Source organism: Phoca vitulina, unplaced genomic scaffold (assembly GCF_004348235.1).
Source record: "Phoca vitulina isolate PV1807 unplaced genomic scaffold, GSC_HSeal_1.0 scaffold29, whole genome shotgun sequence".
Classification (NCBI taxonomy): Eukaryota; Metazoa; Chordata; class Mammalia; order Carnivora; family Phocidae; genus Phoca; species Phoca vitulina.
This window is the reverse complement of record NW_022589732.1, coordinates 17851465-17869523: the sequence shown is the minus strand read 5'-3', so window position 1 is coordinate 17869523 and position 18059 is coordinate 17851465. Positions and strand designations below refer to the sequence as shown.

At 53.7% G+C, this 18059-nt stretch overlaps 1 protein-coding gene across 3 annotated transcripts in view; it reads left to right on the top strand.

Annotated features, from left to right (window-relative positions):
- The window catches only part of DLG5 (discs large MAGUK scaffold protein 5), a 218555-nt gene that overhangs the window by 43306 nt on the left and 157190 nt on the right, over positions 1–18059 (top strand). For all 3 annotated transcript variants that reach the window (XM_032423550.1, XM_032423551.1, XM_032423549.1), the window contains exons 2-3: positions 5645–5713; positions 17291–17453. In XM_032423550.1, the coding sequence (XP_032279441.1) occupies positions 5645–5713; positions 17291–17453 (232 nt within the window). The remainder of the gene's footprint in view (positions 1–5644; positions 5714–17290; positions 17454–18059) is intronic.

Below are 18059 nucleotides of genomic sequence, written 5' to 3'. Positions count from 1 at the left end.
TTTCCAGAGTGGCTGCACCATCAAGCTTGTTATTCTTGTTCTAAACTTTGCAGAGAATACTCTAGATGTATCTCAGTTGGGGAAGACTAACTGGCTCTTCATTTACAAACCTGACACTTTGCGGGGGTGGATTGTGCCCTCTAGGGGGTGCATCTTCACCTGACCCATAACAACAGGCCTTCTGTTTGTTGCCAGCCTCCCTGTGCATGCCGGGGAGCTGATTTCCCCGTCCTGAGGCAGGCGTGTAGGGTGCAGGAAGCAGGACTTCCTTAACTGATATGCCAGGCTCTGGCTTCTCCGTTCCGGGGCCGTGGTCACCCCATGCCTCTCTGACGTGTTGGAGCTTGTCAGCCTCCTAGTTTTGGTCTCAGTGTCCACAGCCTTGGGCCATATTTTTAAAGGGAAGGCAGCTGAGGCCTGGGGGAGGGGTGTGGCTGCACTGATCCTGTGATTCTGCAGGAAAGCTTCTCCTTCCTAGCACCTCCGCAGGTCCTCAGAAGCGGGGAGGTGTTCTCTGCATAGCGCACAGCACTCTTCACGCTCTTGCCTGCTTCCTCACCTGTGCACCTCATGGAGTTGGTACCTCCTGAATGAGTGTGCCCATGCTCTGGGACCTGCCTCTGCACCCAGCATGGGCACGGGGGTTGGGGCAGCAGGAAGCAGCGGTGCATGTCAGGGCCATGGAGCCATGGCTCCTCTCACCTTCTTGCCAGTTTTCGTCCCCATCTCTGGCTCAGCAGTGCCATCTCAACAATGGCTGTTGAGTGTCCTCTTGGTGGGGGAAGGAGGACAGGAAGGGGACAAGCCCCTTCTGGGGGTTGGGGGGGGGGCTGGTCCAGAGCAGGGCTGGCCCTGCTCTGAGACTTTCCACTTGCACAGGGGGACAGGCTCTGCCTGTGTTTCTTCCAGGATGAGTTGGCTTCTCGGATGCTTGTCCAAGTTCACCATCCTCCAGGGCCAGCTCCAGGCTGCTTCCTCCATGAAGCCTCCCTTGACTGCCCTTCCACCTTCAGAGCCCGGCAGCAGTGTTGGGTATAGGGATCAAGAGTGCAGACTTTGGGCTAAACCGGGCTTGTATCTTGTTCATACTCTTACTGGCTCTATCAAGACCTTAAGCAAGTTTCTTAATTTTCCTAACCCTTAGTTTTCTCCTCCGTAAAATGGGCCTAATGACAGCCTCAGGGTTGTTTTAGGAATTCACGGAGACAATGCATGCCAAGTGCTTAGCGCAACTTGACACTTAGTAATGCTCAGTGTCTGTTAGCTGCTATTATTATTATTATTATTATTAGAGTACTGTAGTCTGTCAGTCTGTCATCCTGCCCTGTTTGACCTTGTCACTCTAGTACAGCTATCAATTTCAGTGCTTGGGGGGGCTGGTTCGCGTGTGCTCCCAGTGATCCGGAGCTGTCTCAGGTCCGTGCGGCAGGCCACCCTCTCCTCGCCCTCCCGGAGCGTAGGGAGGACTCTGCGTGCTGGCTCAAAGCTGGAACAGGTCCCTTCGATGCTTACAGTTTTCATGGGGAGGAAGCATGAGTCACCGGGGCCTTTATGAGCTCCAGGTGAATGGAGGGGTGTATTAGGTGACAAGCTAAGTTTTTCTCTCTTGGGCCCCACAGGCTGTGGGCTGGGGCATTCTGTTGTCGCTCGGGTGATTTTACTGGAAGTTCTTTTGAAGTGGTCTCCATGACCCAATGGGGCTGAGTCACAGAGTAAACACAATTAGCAGGGGCTGGGCTCTTGGGAAGGATGCAGACAATGCGTGGGTCCCAGAGTTTGCCGGCTCTGTTTCACAGCCTCTGCCATAGCTTGCATTGGCTTCCCACCTGATGACTCTGGTGAACCTTGGTGCCCTGCTGCCCTGCATTTATTCTGTGGACCCCCATGCCCTGGGGGCTTGTTAGAAATGCAGATTCTCAGGCCCCCCTCATCTGCCCACATCAGAACCTGCACTTTGCTTGGGTCCCCCGGTAGCCCCAAAGGCAATAGAGACCTTCCTTGTGTCCCTGTCTGGTTACACGTCCATGAAAAAATCGAGGCTCATGCTCTGCTCTCCTTTCCTGGAAATGTTTCCAGATCACCTGACTTCTGGGTCCTCACAGGACCTGTGCACAGGCTTGCCTGGGTTTGTGGGAACACTCTGAGTGGCAGTGCCCGGCTGTCCTGTGTGGGTGTGGGGGGGCCCATGGGGAGGGAGAGGGGGCAGTGCCATTCGGGGAGCCAGGCTGATTCCACAGCCCTCGGTAGTCTGGGCCTCTGTGCCAGGTGGAGCGCATGCCTTAGGTTTCAGGGCACGTGGGGTGCGGGTGCCTTTGTGGAGCTCCTGAGGAAATTGTGGGGGGCTGGGAAGTGTGCACCCATGAGATGAGACTCCTGCAGGCCTCCAGATTCGATTGTGAAACCCCAGAGGTAGATGACGCCTGATGCCCGCCCTTCTGAAGCCACCGGCTTTGAAAGGACACCGCGTGACTTTGGAGGAGAGTGTCTCCTCTTGCCCTTTCCCGACATCCTGACCACATAGGCTTTTTAAGACAACAATAGCAGCAGAGACAAAGCATGACCAAGACAATGTTGTCTTCGGGCCTTTTTTTCCCTCTGAATGACGTCCAAGGCCCTGGGAACATTGTAAAAACTGGGCCCCGTCCAATTTTCATCACTCCCTGCCAGCTCCCAGCTCCTAGGAGCTCTGCCAGCCGACTCAGGGGCGGAGATGCCCAGAGATGCCCAGAGATGCAGATAGAGATGTCACGCCGCCCCCAGGTCATGCCCCAGAACCTCGGCAGGGCTTTGGAGACAGGGAAGAAGAACAGAATGTGTTGGTTGGCGAATTGACTCCCCCAGCCAGGGAGGGAGATGGGTGGAGAGAGACAAAGATGTCTGCCAAATTTAATTAACAGTGGAAACTGGCCATGGGGGAGGAAAGAGACGCCTTGATGAGGAGGGGTGCTTTACTGGAAGATGGGGCTCTGCTGATGGCCGTAGTGAGGAAGAAGCAAGGCGTTCCCGCAGGGAGCGGCTGTCCGTGCGCGGGCCGTGGTGTCGCAAGCTCAGAGATCTGGGAGGTGTGAGTGGGAGAGTTTATTTGTGCCTGCTTTTCTGAGTGGGCATCTTTCGAAAACAGTCCACCAACATACCAGCTGGCTAGCCTTCCTTGTCCCTGTAAAGAAAAAAATAATTAAGACACTGTCAGTTGAGTTGAGAAAATTGGCATTGTGTTGACGTTTTTGTCCTTTGAAGATACCAACGGAGTGCCTGAATTCTACCTGACATTACTTCACCGATCCTTATGCAATGCCTACGACTGTTCATGGTGTGGGAAGAGAGATGCTTGGAGAAATCGGTGGCGCTCATTGTTTTGTTGTTGAATGGACGGCAAAATGAATCGTGTGGGTGGAACTTGAAATACAGGAGGTATTTCACTGAACGTTGCTCTTCGTTTTTTGGTGGGATCAAGGAATTTCAGGGCTGAATGGGGTTTTCTGGTTCCTTCTCCCTTCGAGTGATGTGGCCTCCGGGCCAGGTGGCAGGGGGCCTCTGTGAAGTGAGGTGTGCGTTGAGGAGGTCCCCGCCCTTCCCAGGTCTCTTCAGACCGAGCCAGCCCTGACAGTTGGGCGCCCCCACCCGCGGCTTTCTCCAGCCCCTCCCTGCCATGGAGGGTCCTGCTCCTGGAGGCCGGATGGCACAGATGGATCCCTTTGACAGTCCTGTCTGAAGACAGATCATCCGTCTTCTACTCCCGAAATCATCCTCTTCAATCCATGCGAAACATCCACAGGTTCTTTTTTTTTTTTTTAATAAAAAAAAATTTTTTTAAGAGCCTTTTAGATTCACAGCAAAACTGGGGGGAAAGCGCAGAGAATTCCCGTATCCCCCCACCCCCACACGTGTACGGCCTCACCCACTATCAACATCCCGCACCCAAGTGGTACATTTGTTACCACTGATGAACCTACGCTGACACATCCTTGTCGCCCAGACTCTGTAGTTTACATTAGGGTTCACTTGTGGTGTTGCACACTCCAGGGGTTTGGACAAATATATAATGACATAACACCCACAGGTTCTCAAGAGAGTCTCAGAAAATTCGATAACGAGGCCACCAGTCATGCCCGGCCACTGTCCTAGTTCTCGCCGTTACCAAAGTCCCTTTTCCTTGTTTTTTCCTTTTTGCTCTCTGCTTTCATCTCTTTTTCTGGGGGGCACGGCTGCCAGCTCCCCTGCACACCAGTATACCAGGGCTGCCTGCCTGTCTGCCCTACATCTCCTCCCCCTGAGGTTGCTCCTCTGCTCGGGGTCTCTTGTCACCCTGGTGGTCTCCTCCCTCCCTGCCCCCACAAGTCTCCTCCTTCCTTTGCCCTGCTTACCCCCAACTCTTCATCCCTTCGCTGTCCCTTCGGAGGGTGTGCAGGTATTAGGTAGCTAGTCAAGAGTTGAGGTGGGAGAGAAACCTTAAATCCGGCCCCACCTTTCTGGTTCCGGAGCCTTAGATCTCATTAGTTCTTGGCTGCTTTTCCTCATCAGAGCCCTGAGGCTTGTTCAAAGGCTTTACTGCAAAAATCCCGTCTCTAGCTCACCGCTCACTGCTCTGCCCTGCCCGGTGCACACACCTCTTCCCTCTGTAGTTCTTTTGGTTCCAAGGACAAAACATTGCATTCCTGCCGTTACCTTGTTTTCTTTGACCCACCGTCTGTGCGTGCGGTGCTTTTCTCAGTTCCCAAGATAGTCTTGGAGTCAGTTCTCCCTCTTAACTTGGTGTCACCTGTAGTCACAGGAAAAGCACGGCATCGGGGTCAGTGTAATCCTGAGATGGGACGGGGAGAGGACCTTATAAGCCGTCTGGTTGAACCCCTTCCCTGTACAGGCAGGGAGCAGACTTCCAGAAAACAAACGACTTGCTCAGTGTGACCCAGCTACTCATGTGTGGACGAGAGCTGCTTCGGAAACGGGGTTTCTTGACCCAGAGGTTATACTGATGCCAGGCGGGTAATCTCCTTAGCTTAGAAAATACTCAGATTCAAACTGAACCATGGTGTGACGCAGTTGTGTGTCCAGCACCGAGTTAACAACATTAAGCGTTGGCCGAAAAAGGAGCACGGACTGCTCCTTGGCTTTGGTGACAGTGTAATTGCTCATAATTTTATGAATAACTTTTAGTAAGGGGGCAGTCACTGACTAAATTATTAAGGACCGAGCTTGCATACAGTCCCAACCCAAGAGCAGAACAGTTGGGCAAAAAGAACAAATAGTTTGTAGATGTTTAACTCATACTCTGTTGCTCTCTGCGTGGAAGCCAGCATCATATTGATAAAGATCTGGAGGAAATCCCCAGACCCTATTTTAACCTGGGGGCATGTTGCTCCCTTGCTAAGCTTTTCCCCAGATGTCTTAAGGAGAGGCCAGCTGACTGGCTCCGAGTTCCCCTCTGTGCGTGGGTAAGTTTCCAGGGCAGGAGGGTGGGAAGGTCAGGTGAGAGGCCAGGCAGAAATACCACGGACTAGACCCTGCTGACCACACCTGCCTGACCCCACAGATCCGATTTCTAGTCCCTGACGTGGTGTTGGTTCTCAGTCTGGCGCTGACTGAAGATCAGTTGGTCTGACAGTAGTTTGGGGTTAGTAACAAACGGTCTGTCCTTCTTCCCCAGGCTCCACCTACAGCGTCTTGTCCATCATGCCCTCAGACTCAGAAAGCAGCAGCTCCCTCAGCAGTGTGGGTGAGTACCACCTGGGCACCCCTCCTTCCTGGAGGGCACCGGGCGGGTCGGGGGGGTGCTGGGTGTGAGCCGAGGTAGCCCCAAGTCGGCCTCACCTGTCAGATCATTCATGGGGCCATCTTCTGTTGATTCCATTCCCACCTTCTCCCATCAGCAGCACGTCCTCCTAATGGAGGAGGGCAGGAATCTGGTGCTGGCAGGTCCTGGGGGAGGCTGCGTCTCACCATTCCTTCACTTTGTCAGGGCATGGGACTTCTCAGTGAGCTTCTTGTCTCCCCTGCCCTCGACCTGGTGCCTCAGTGACCACTGTCCATGAGAATGGCCCCTTTGGGGACTGTCCTTTGTAAGCAGGAACAGCCCCCTGGGCCTCCTGTTGCCTTGGGGATAGGAGTAGCCCGTCCATGTGTTTCCAGAAGCCCACAGCTGGTCCTGCTTTCCCTTCACTGAAGACTCCCAGCAGGAAGGTTGTCCTGGTCTCCCAGCCTTCCCACACCTCTGGTACCCATTCCTGCGTCACGTGCCCTCTGTTTAACACCCTCCGTGCTGTTTCTCATGTCCCGATCTGACCCTGATGGATGGGTACACCTTCAGTGGAGAGTCCTGGAGTTTCTGTAGTCGGAAGGGCCCCCGGAGGTCATCCGGTCCAATTATTTTATCTCCTGCACATAGACAGACGGGGAAATTGATGCTCTTGCCAGGGACTCCAGACCCAGTTGGGTGCAGACCTTTCATGTGTTAAGTCGACGGACACTTACAGAGCCCCTCTGCTGGGCCAGAAGTGGGCTTGGAATGCGTGGGCACTGGGGCAGACGTGGTCCCAGTGCCTGTGGATCTTAGGGCCCACGGGGGAGACGGTTTTGTGAGTGAATACAGTGAGGGAGGTCAGCCCAGAGAGACTGGTAGCAGTAGGGAGGTAGGGCACTGTTCACCGGGGCTGCCATGACGGAGTGGCTCATACAGCAGAACTGCATTCTCTTGCGGCTCTGGAGGCCCCAAGTCTGTTGGCATCGGGGCAGGGTCTGTCCCAGGCCTCTGTCCTTCCTCTCGCCAGGGTGCTGGCAGTGTTTGGACCGGATGTTCCGGACTTGTAGATTGTCATCCCAGTCTCTGCCTTTGTCCTCACATGGTGTTCTCCCCATGTGTGTGTCTGTCTTCACATATCCTCTTTTCAAAGGGACACCCGTCCTACTCCAGGCTGACCTCGTCTTCACCTGATCGTCGGCAGAGACTGTGGTTTCCAATAAGGTCACATTCACGTTTATGAGGGGGTCAGGATTTCAACACTTTTGGGAGGACACAGTGAGGCCAGCATAGGTCCCTCATCCCTGTCCAGGGTTCAGGGAGGACACTTCTGGGACCACAGGTCAGAGCTTCAGTCTTTATTACTGTGTGCCACCTGCTGTGAGTCTGCCGGCCGAATGGTAGGGTTGTTGGAATTTCGACCATGGGCCTGGCCCCCAGGAAGCCCCTGGGGTGGGGCAGTCCGGATGGGTGGAGTGGCAACATGGGCTTTTGTAAAATCGAAGTGGTTGAACCCTGAGTGCACCTCTCTTGCCTCCCTCATGCTCACCCTTGGGGACAAGTGCAGTGATCTAAAAGATAGCTGACAAACTCATCACGTCAACACTTCGGGGATTAAAGTGGTACCTTTCTTAGGAACGTTTGCATTTTAGTCTCTCCAAAGAGAGAGGTGTTAACTTAAACCACAGCAGTTATTGTTAATAGTGGAATTTTTAAGGAGGAGCAGGAAGATATAGTTTATGCAGCTGGACCTTTGCATCTTCTGGAAGAAGCTTCATGTCAACCCGGTTGGTTGGTTCCACATGTACCTGAGGCTGGGTTCAGTCCTTGGGAGGGGGGGTCAGCAGTGTCCCCAGATGCTAGTTGGCAAGCAGGCAGAAGGTAGGGCTGTGGACTTCCTGTCGTAGGCTGAGCCATGGTTGTTGGTGCCCAGATCTTGAATGCTGAAGGGTCTGGTTGCATCCCCTCGCGTCAGACCCTCTTCAGCTCACTGGGACCCAAGTCTTGCTTCTCTTGTTCTTATGCCAGCAGTTGACATCATCCTTGGGGTGAGTAGCCCCACGTTTCTGCAGGCTGACTTCAATGTCCTCGTGGCTGCATCGGCCAGGAGACCTTTGGCTGTAGCAATAGGAATACCTGCTCACCCCGCCCTAAACAACAGACAACTGCGTGCTGTCACATAGTAAGAGGCCGCTGAGGGTGGGCTGAGTACCCCGGGACATGGCTCTGTGAGCCTCTGTATGTGTCTGGCCCTCGGGCTGACGGCAGGGCGTCTGTAGCCCCAGTTCCAGCTATCACATCTAGACCTGGTGGTGTCCGCGGCTGCACGGCCCCTTGTGGGAGCCACGAGCCACAGGTGGCTGTTCAAATTCAGATGAATGAAAATGAACTAAAACGAACACTTCTAGTTTCAACAGTAACACTCGCTACATTTCAGGTGCCCTCTGGCCACCTGTGACTAGCAGCTGCCGTACTGGACAGACAGATGTTGTCGTCACATGGTCCAGAGGATGAAGAGGGTCCTCTCGTGTCTCCTTGTCAGCAAGCAGCCTTCCGCGGACATTCCTCGGCAGGGTCTCCTCACACTGACCGCGGCTGGATCACTAGTCTGGGCCCAAACCAGCGGCCCGTGCGGTATGGTCCCTGTACCAGCAGCACTCAGGCACTTGGTAGAGGTGCAGGTTCCTGAGCTCCGCCCCATACCTGCTACATCCAGAGCTCTGAGAGTGGGGTCCAGCATCTACATTTAACAGGCCTCCTGGGCTGAGATGGGCTGGCCCTGGCAAGGGCGCTGGAATGTCTGGCTGGCTTGGACCTGTCCCTTGGAGTGGAATGAGCGGTGGGGTCAGCCATGGGGAGCACTGCCGGCCTCCTGGAGGATTCCTCCTGGCTCAGTCTCACCTAATGACAGGCCATGCTCTTTCCCTGGTCAGATGGAGACTGGCTGTTACTCTTTGTTCGCGGTCTCTCTCTACGAAGCTAAGGAAAGGCAAGGCAAGAGCAATGTCTTACGATAAAAACATCACCTCCGTGGGACGCCTGGGTGGCTCAGTCGGTTAAGCGTCTGCCTTCGGTTCAGGTCATGATCCCAGGGTCCTGGGATCGAGTCCCGAGTCGGGCTCCCTGCTCAGCGGGAAGCCTGCTTCTCCCTCTCCCACTCCCCCTGCTTGTGCTTTCTCTGGCAAATAAATAAAATCTTAAAAAAAAACAAAACAGGGGGCACCTGGGTGGCTCAGTCGTTGAGCGTCTGCCTTCGGCTCAGGTCATGATCCCAGGGTCCTGGGATCGAGCCCCGCGTCGGGCTCCCTGCTTGGCGGGAAGCCTGCTTCTCCCTCTCACACTCCCCCTGCTTGTGTTCCCTCTCTCGCTGTGTCTCTCTCTGTCAAATAAATAAATAGAATCTTTAAAAAAATAAATAAATAAACCAAAACAACAACAAAACATCACCTCTGCTTTCCCACTTATGTCTCCTTAACAAACACCATTTGGGAAAAGAACGGCAAGTTACAGTCCACATAAGAGAGAATTGGTAGGGGAAGCCTTGGGTGTCCCGTCTTCTCTATGACAGCTGGTGCCTGATCGACTGCCCTGGCTAGCATTAGGTCAGTGGGTAGCCTGTCCCCTTTCGGCTCTCAGCTTGACACGGCTAACAGCTCACCACGCCTGTGCTAACCTAGAGACTTTCTGCGGATGCCTTTTCGGGCAGTTTTCATCAGCTGAGCGCGTGTGGCTTCCTGGAGGCCTCCCCCATCCCGTGCAGCGGTCCGTAGGTAACCCGTCCTGTGGGTAGGCCTCGTGGATCTGCCCCGGGAGCACACACTTATTTCAGGCAGTTGGTATTTTTCTTCCCCATTCATCCTGACCTGATTTCTCATCTGGGACAACTGGGGAAGTTTTAAGGAGAACAGACATCCTTGGGTAGCATTTATAAAATGAGCTTTAAATTTTATGCAGATTGAAGCAACAGGAGAGGTTTCTTACTAAACAAAGAGGTCTCTTGGCTTGTTGGCAGGAGAAGCAGCTGGAGGGCTTCCTCTGTGTCCCATTCCTTGAAAGTGCAGCTTCTGGTTGGCATGGGAAGGTGGGGTGAGTCATCATGCAGACAGGTTCTCACCCTGACTCCTTGGGCCCTCTGACCCTGCCTTTCCTGGGTCGGGGGCCTGTGTTCTCAGTTCCTCCAAAGAATGAGAGCACCTTCTTCTCTTGGAGCATGTGCTTAGTGCTTGTAGGGGTCACAGAGAGCCCTGGCCCCTGACCTCACAGTCCAGCCGGTGTCTCAGTCCGTCCGGGATGCCAAAACAGACCACCACCGACTGGGCCGCTGGGAAACAACAGACATTTGTTGGTCATGCTTCTGGAGGCTGGGAGATTGAGGCAGATGCCGTGTCCGGCGAGGGCCCGCTTCAGGTTCACAGATGGCGTTTTCCTGCTGTGTCGTCACCTAGAGAAGCGGGGAGAGAGCTCTCTGGGGTCCTTTTATCAGGACACTAGTTCTGCTCATGTGGGACCCTCTCTCATGACCTAATCACTTCCCGAAGGCCCTGCCTCCTAATCCCACACCTTGGGGCTTGGTCGGGGTTTCAGCCGGGAGACACCGGCATTCAGACCATAGCACCGGAGGGGTAAGCGTCCGGCATTGCGCCCTGTGTAAAACAGAAGGAAACAAACAGCTCAGGGGAGGCAGCAGCTATTTCTGATGAGGGGCATCAGAGTAAGTTTCATGGAGGAGGTGGTCCTTGTGTTGGGCCTTCTAGGAATGAAGCTTCAGAAGTAGGAGCAGCGAGAAGGCAAGAGGCCGTCGCTGCCTCTGTTGGTTCGGGTTCCTGCAGAGCAGACCCTGAGTCGAGGCTGTGCTCCGAGAGCAAGTGTTTCACCTGAGAGCTGGGCGTGGCTGCCGCAGCTGCCCTCTCAGTCCTGGGAGGGCTGGGCCTCCGAGCTGTCCTGACTGACCCAGGGGTAGGGGTCCTCCCTGCATGTCATCAGTGAGCAGTAGCTACTGGACAGCCAGTAAAACAAGGGAGAAAAAAAGCCACTCTGGCCAGCAGATGCAACTTTGGCCCAGGCCAGAGGTTATCAAACTTGAGCAGGCCTCAGAATCACCTGGACGGGAGTGCTGACTTCACTTCCCAGGTTTCTGAGTTAGGACATCTGGCTGGCCTGAGACGTACCTTTCTCGCAAGTTCGTGACACCAGGTGCTTTCAGAAGCCCTGGTTCACGATGAGGGACTGTGTCTCCTGATGGCTGTGGCTCTCCTGGGCTGGAGATGAGGGTGGCTTGGTTTTGTGTTCTGCCACTGCTTTGCTTCTCCCCCGAGAGCCGGGGCCTGGAGGTAGCAAAGAAGCTGGGCACGGCCACTCCACCTGACCGCGTTTGGCCACGACCAGTTTTCTCCTTGGCTCTGGCACCATGGGCCCATAGGGCTCTGGAGCAGAGTTGCAATTGTCCAGCTGTAAATGAGACAGAGGGGGAGGCCTTCAGCTGGCGTGTGGTGGCGAGGGAGCTAAGGACAAAGGGGCTTCTGGCCAAGATTACCCAGCTGCCAAGCAGTTCGCTGAGCCTCAGTGGTCTGTGGAGGTGGCCACACCAACCATGGCGACTGGGAGGCAGAGCCAGGACTCATGTGGTGAAAGGGGCCTGCCCTGTCTCCTTGCCGGACTCTGCTCCTGCTGTCCCTGTCACACCAAGGCCCGGTGAGTGACGGCTCCAAAATCCAGGGCCTGTGCCTGCTCTCCTGGCATCTCTAAAGCACCCCCATTGTAATGCAGCCCCTTACCCCTCGGACCCCATCCTGGACACAGAGAGGAAGAAAGAAATCTGCCTTCTTGAGTGGGTTCCAGATTGGAAAGAGGAAGGAGTGAAGTCGGGGAGAGTGGACAGTTGCATTTGAATCCAAAAGAGCAACTATGCAGGGATAGGCGAGCTGAGGGAAAGACGTATACGGTTTCTGTGGACAACTCACTTGATGTGAGTTCTTATTTTCTTGTTCATTAAGATGTCTGCTGTACCTGCAGTGACTGAGGGGGTGGGGAGGGCTGATGGTCCACAACTCCAGCAACCACACCGCTCCTGGGAGGGTGGCTTCCATTTGGGACACCGCAGGTTTTGTTGTTAGCATAAGTTTTTAAGAAGTCATGTCATCGAGGTATAAATTGCACATAGTAAAATCTCTCCTTTTTATATAGTTCAGTGACTTTTGACAAACACACATGGTCATGTAATCACTGGCACAAGAAGATACAGGACAGGGGCGCCTGGGTGGCTCAGTCGTTAAGTGTCTGCCTTCGGCTCAGGTCATGATCCCAGCGTCCTGGGATCGAGCCCCGAGTCAGGCTCCCTGCTCAGTGGGAAACCTGCTTCTCCCTCTCACACTCCCCTTGCTTGTGTTCCCTCTCTCGCGGTCTGTCAAATAAATAAAATCTTAAAAAAAAAAAAAAAGATAGAGGACCGTTCCCTCACCCTAAAACATTCCCTTCTGTGACTTTGTACTCAGCCTTTCTTCCCTCCACCCCCAGTCCCTAGCAGCCATTCATCTCTTTTTCTGCCCTATGTTTTTGCCTTTTCCCAAACGTCCTATAGATGGAATCATATAGTGTATACAGCCTTTTGAATCTGGCTGCCTTCACTTAGCAGAGGGCCTTCAGATCCCCCAGTTCTCGCGGGTGCTGGTTTGTCCAGTGGCCATTCCCTTTTCTTGCTGAGTAGTATTCCTTTGGAGGAAGGGAACGTTGCTGTTCATACATTCGCCACCTGCTTTAAGTAGTTGTGTGCTGGTGTTTGTGTGCACATAACTTTTCTTTCCTCTTGTGTAAATACTCAGGAGTGGGATTACCGGGTGGTAGGGTAAATGCATGTGTAACTTTATAACAGATGGCCAGGGGTGCCTGGCCGGCTCAGTAGGTAGAATATGTGACTCTTGATCTCAGGGTTGTAGGTTCGAGCCCCACATTTGGTGTAGAGATTATTAAAAAAAAAAAAAGGGGGGGGGGACTGCCAAAGTGTTCTCTAAAGTGGCCGTGTCCTTTCATATTCCCACCTGCGATGCTTGGGAATTCCAGTTTCTCTGCCCCCCCCCTTGCTAGCGTTTGGTGGTGTCACCTCTTAACTGTAGCTGTTTTGATAGTGATAAAGGGACGTGACAGTTGTCTTCAAATGCTTGCAGGTCTGTTGTGTAGAAGAGGAGTTACGGTTGTAGGTACCTTGTGGCCCTTAGGAGGACATCTAGGTCAGTGGGGGAAATAGAGGGAGACAGATTCAAACTCTGTACAGAGAATAATTTTATGGGGAGATATTAGCTGGGCTTTGCTGTAAAGTAGTGAGCTCCCTCACTGTGGAGGAGTTCCAACAGTCTTGGTGGCCATTTGGGGGATTCTGGCAACCAATTTGGATGGGAGGGCTGCATCATCTTCAAAACGTCTTTCAACCTTGAGGTGCAACCAAAAAAAGAAACCTTTATTTTTAAGATTTTATTTATCTATATGAGAGACAGAGAGAGCACAAACAGGGGAAGGGACAGAGGGAGAAGCAAGGCTCCCTGCTGAGCACGGAGCCCAGTGTGGGGCTCAATTCCAGGACCCTGAGATCGTGACCTGAGCTGAATGGATGCTTAGCCGACTAAGCCACCCAGGCACCCAGAAAAACTTTATTTTTAGTCGACTGGGAATGGAGAGGATTTTCTGCAACATTTGCCATTAATTTGGCATGTCCAGGCTTAGCCCATCTTGGGATTCTTCTTGAGATGTCCTGTGGCCCTGCTCTGCCCTCCACCTTCCTGACTGTGGAATGATAGGCATCCAGGCAGCATGTCCCCCTAAGTCAGACAATCTGTTGTCTGATGGCTTCTCTGACCTGGCTGGCCTTCTGTTTTGTGTATCTCATGCATGTTCAAACCTTGGAGCACTACCTGTCGGGAGGCAGTGTAGTGTCGTGGTTGAGGCCCTGGCTCTGGAGTTGGAGCCACGTTTGCCTGGGGGTGCACCATGTACCTGGCGGTGCAGTCTTTGTGGATGTCAGTTTCTCCTGGGATGATCACAGCACGTCCCTGGGAGGGTGCTGTGGGCATGAATCAGGTAAGGACAGGGTGCCCTTAGCACAGAACCCAGCACCTACGTTATGCTGGGCAACGTCCACGCATTTCATTGTCTGAATGGTCAGCTCCCCTCGGGTCCTCACATGTGCAGAGCAGGTGTCCTCATCCTGCTGGAGGCTGGGACAGGAGGCCGTGGCTGTGTGTGGCGACAGATCTGATGACCCTGATTTCAGTCCTGCTGCTTCTCTCTCCATCTTCCTCAAAAGCCAAAGAAAGGATGCATCTTTCTGTTGCCTTGTTCCCCAAATGGGGTGAGAATTCTTTATCTCCCTGGAGGCACGTTGCTGAGCCTGGTGGTGCTTTTCATTTCTGAAACTCTCGAGTTGATGTTTCTGTGATACTTCTTGGACTTGATTAGAGCACAGAGCACCTGTTCTTGGAGCATGGCGTGGTGTCCCTGAGGTCCTTTCAGGAGGCCGGTGAGGTCAAAACTGTTTTCATAATGATTCTAAGATGTCACTTGCCTTTTCCACTGTCATCCTCATACAGACTTTGCTGTCAAGCAGACTTTTCTACAGGTTCATCAATCCTGTGTGTGATACTGCACAGATAAGAGACTGTAGCTATCTCTATGAAGCCAGACATCAACAGCATTATAAAGATGCAAAGCGATGCCACTTTTTTTTTTAAGTAGGCTCTACGCCCAGCGTGGGAGCCAAGGCGAGACTTGAACTCAGGACCCCGAGATCAAGACCTGAGCTGAGATCAAGAGTCAGATGCTTAATTGACTGAGCCACTCAGGCGCCCCGATGCCACTCTTCTTGCTACATTTTTTTGTTTTGTAATGGAAAGTGTAGTTAATTTTTCATAAAAAAAATCTTATGTCAACATGGAGTGGATTTTCAGTTATTTTAAAATTCATAGATATTTATTTATTTTTTATTTTTAAAGATTTTATTTATTTATTTGACAGAGAGAGACACAGCGAGAGAGGGAACACAAGCAGGGGGAGTAGGGGAGGAAGAAGCAGGCCTCCTGCCAAGCAGGGAGCCTGATGCGGGACTCGATTCCAGGACCCTGGGATCATGACCTGAGCCAAAGGCAGTCGCTTAACCAACTGAGCCACCCAGGCGCCCGATATTTAAAAATTTTGTTTTAATTTCTAATCCGGTGGTGATCATTAGAGAGTTATAACTCATGTAAACAAAGCTCTTGGGAGTCCCCAATCATTTTTAAGATCATAAAGTGGTCCTAAGCTCAAAAAGTTTGCGAACCTTCAGGTGAAGACCTTGGGCTCTGGGGTCAGGTAGATGGAGGGGGATCCAAAACTCAGTGCTGTCATTTACTGGTTCTGTGACCTAGACAGTTCATTTAATCTTGATATGTTTTTGTTTCCTGCTGTGTAAAATGGGAATAACAGCAGTAACTTCCTTAAAGGGGATGGGATGTGTTTCAGAAACCGCCAGGCAGGAAGTGAGGACCGGTCATGGCTGTTTGGGGGGCAGTGAGGCACAGAGGTGGAGAGCGTGTGCTCTCGATGCAGGTGCCTGGGCTCTCATCCTGGGCATCACTGGCTCTTCATGCAGGTTTGAGTCAGCTCCCTGATCTTGCCGGGCCTCCATTTTCTCAGCTGTAGAACGGGGATAACGATGTGAGTGCCCACCTGGGTGTGGGAGATTAACCCCTGGGACCTCTGTTGCCTGCTGCTGTGTGGCTCGGTGGTGACTGTGAACACTGAGATCCCCCCATTCCAGGTGCTCCTTGTCTTTTCATCCCACTCTCTTGGGTTTGTCTGTCCCACATGGATCGTTGCCCCTAAAGTTGGTTAGAGGGTGACTCACAGGCATCAGCGGGAGGGGCATCGGACACACATCCAGAGGAAGCCTCACTTGTCAGAGCACCGGCTAAGTTATTGCAGGTTGGATGACGGTGTAGACCTGGCTCTGGGTTAAGGCTCTTACGAGTGACTTCGTTTGCCAGAAGAGGACATGACGGAGCCTATACAACTGTAACCAGCTGCTTTCCAGAACTCCGGGGGCAGGGGTGAGGGTCCAGGGTCTTTTGGGGAGAGGCGAGGGAAGGCTTAGGCTGTGGAGTAGAACTATGTGGGGGCGGGGGAGATGCTTGTGGGCCCCACCTCAGAGGGCGTTCTGACCCAGAGCCCAGCAGTCCCAGCTGTTACGGTGGTGGTGGCGGCGGTTCTATAATAACATGCACTTTCGGGGTTGGGGGGCCCGATTCAGTGGTTGGGGTTCCCATTTGGGATAATGCTGAACTGAGAGGTGGGAGCTCCTACCTCACACCGTGGTCTAGCCTGTCCCCCAAAAGTGTCAAAGTCCCCATCTTCCCTGGCGCTCCTGGAGGATGCGAGACCACACCTGAGTGCCCATCTTTTGTTTTGGGGGACGCTTGGCTTGCACAAGCAGTCAGCCAAAAGGATCAGGTGGGGGGCTGGTGGTCAAGATGGCCCAGGGTCAGAAGACCCTGCATCTTGCCCTTCGCACATTCTAGGGCTGCAGGGGAGACAGACACTGTGTTCCCTGGGGTGAATCGGCCTCCCGGGTCACATCCATAAAATGAGATGGCTGCTGTGAGTTCCTGTGACCCTACCTAGGATCTCTGAGGGTTAGCGCGGATATCCCGGGTGAATGTGTGGACAGAGTTAAAGATAAAAGCACCACGGATTTTGTCTCTGTTTCCTGGACATTTGAGTAAGATGCTTTCTTCTTAGAAAAGGATTTGGATCTCGTCAGAGGTACTGCTGGTGGTCACTGTTGCTGCTGGTCCTTAGTAATCGCATAAGGCGTGGGGTTTCCTTTGGGAGAGTCCTGGGCACAGGTGATGAGGGCCTGATAAGGACTGGGCAGCCAGAGGCCTGAGGACTTGGCCTGCATCACGTCACACTGACCTTAGCCGTGGGCGGCTCTCCCTGAGAGCCTTCTCTGAGCCCACAGCCCTGGGCTGGCTGGGGCAGGTCCTCTGGACATTTGGAGAGGTTGGAGAAGGGGGCTGTGTAGCGTGTTCAGCCCTGGTTGGGGTGGGGGTGGGAACACAGCCCCTGGGCCCCAGCTTCAGAGCCAGCTGCCTTGGGCCTCAGAAGCTTCACTAGGTCCCGCCTGTCCCTTCCTCCTCAAGCCGTGTATTCCATTCTCTGAGGTTGGCCTCTCCACGCCCAGGGGTTGGGAATAGCTGCTGTTTCCAGACCAGGCAGAGATGCGCAGATCAGGGCCCAAAGGGTTCCATCTTGGAGGTGTCACAGCCGGGCTGGGAAGAGAGTAGGGGTCTCCAGTCAGGGCCAGCAGAATGGGTGGGTGTTGCTGGGGTGCTGGAGCAGACAGCCTGGGCTTAGGTCTCCGTTCCCCCTTTACTCCTGACTTGGTGTTATCTGAAAGGCAGATGCTAGCAGGACCCCCCTGGTAGGGTTGTTGGGCGCAGCTGATGCAGGCCAAGGGCTAGGAACAGTGCCTGGCACACCTAGCAAGTGCTATCTAAATGCCAGTTCACTTTATTACCGATTTTCCCCTGCCAGGTACCACCGGGAAGGCTCCATCCCCGCCACCCCTCCTCACGGACCGGCAGGTGAACGAGAAGGTGGAGAACCTCTCCATCCAGCTGCGGCTGATGACCCGAGAGAGGAATGAACTGCGGAAGCGCCTGGCCTTCGCGACCCATGGGACGACCTTTGATAAGAGGTAGTGATGCACCTGCCTCCCTGGCCAGGCCCGATGGACCAGGGCTACTCTCCCGCTGCCATCATGCCAGCCCCTCCCCCTCAGACACTCATCCTTAGCTCCCGGGGGTCCATGCTACGCTGCCAGGGTGTCCCTTTGCCTCACTGTCCCCATTGCTTGGAAACGCCCTCCCTGCAGCCCTGCATGGGGGGAGGGGACACAGGTCGGTTATGCTTCCTCCAAGCCACATAGGAGCCCGTGGCCTGAGTCACACGACGCAGAGACTGAGAAGTGTGGGTGTGTCTGTCATATACTCGTCCTCTGCAGGTGGTTTGGTGGGAGGTTTTGGCAGCAGCTGGTAGGGCCTGGTCCTATGTTGGTGCCTCATCATGGGTTGGTTGGGTGGCCTCGGGCTCGTCACTGCCCCTCTCGAGGCCTCTGCCTTCCAGCACCAGGGCAGTATACTTCTTCGCTGTCTTGTCTGCGGCCCCTTCCTGATGGAGATAGTTGTCCCCGTGCTGAGCCCTCGACCGGTCTGGCTGTGTGCAGGCACGTGTGTGCACGTCTGTGTGTGTGTGTGTGCGCACACATCTGTGTGTGTGTGTGCACGTCTGTGTCTGTGTGCAC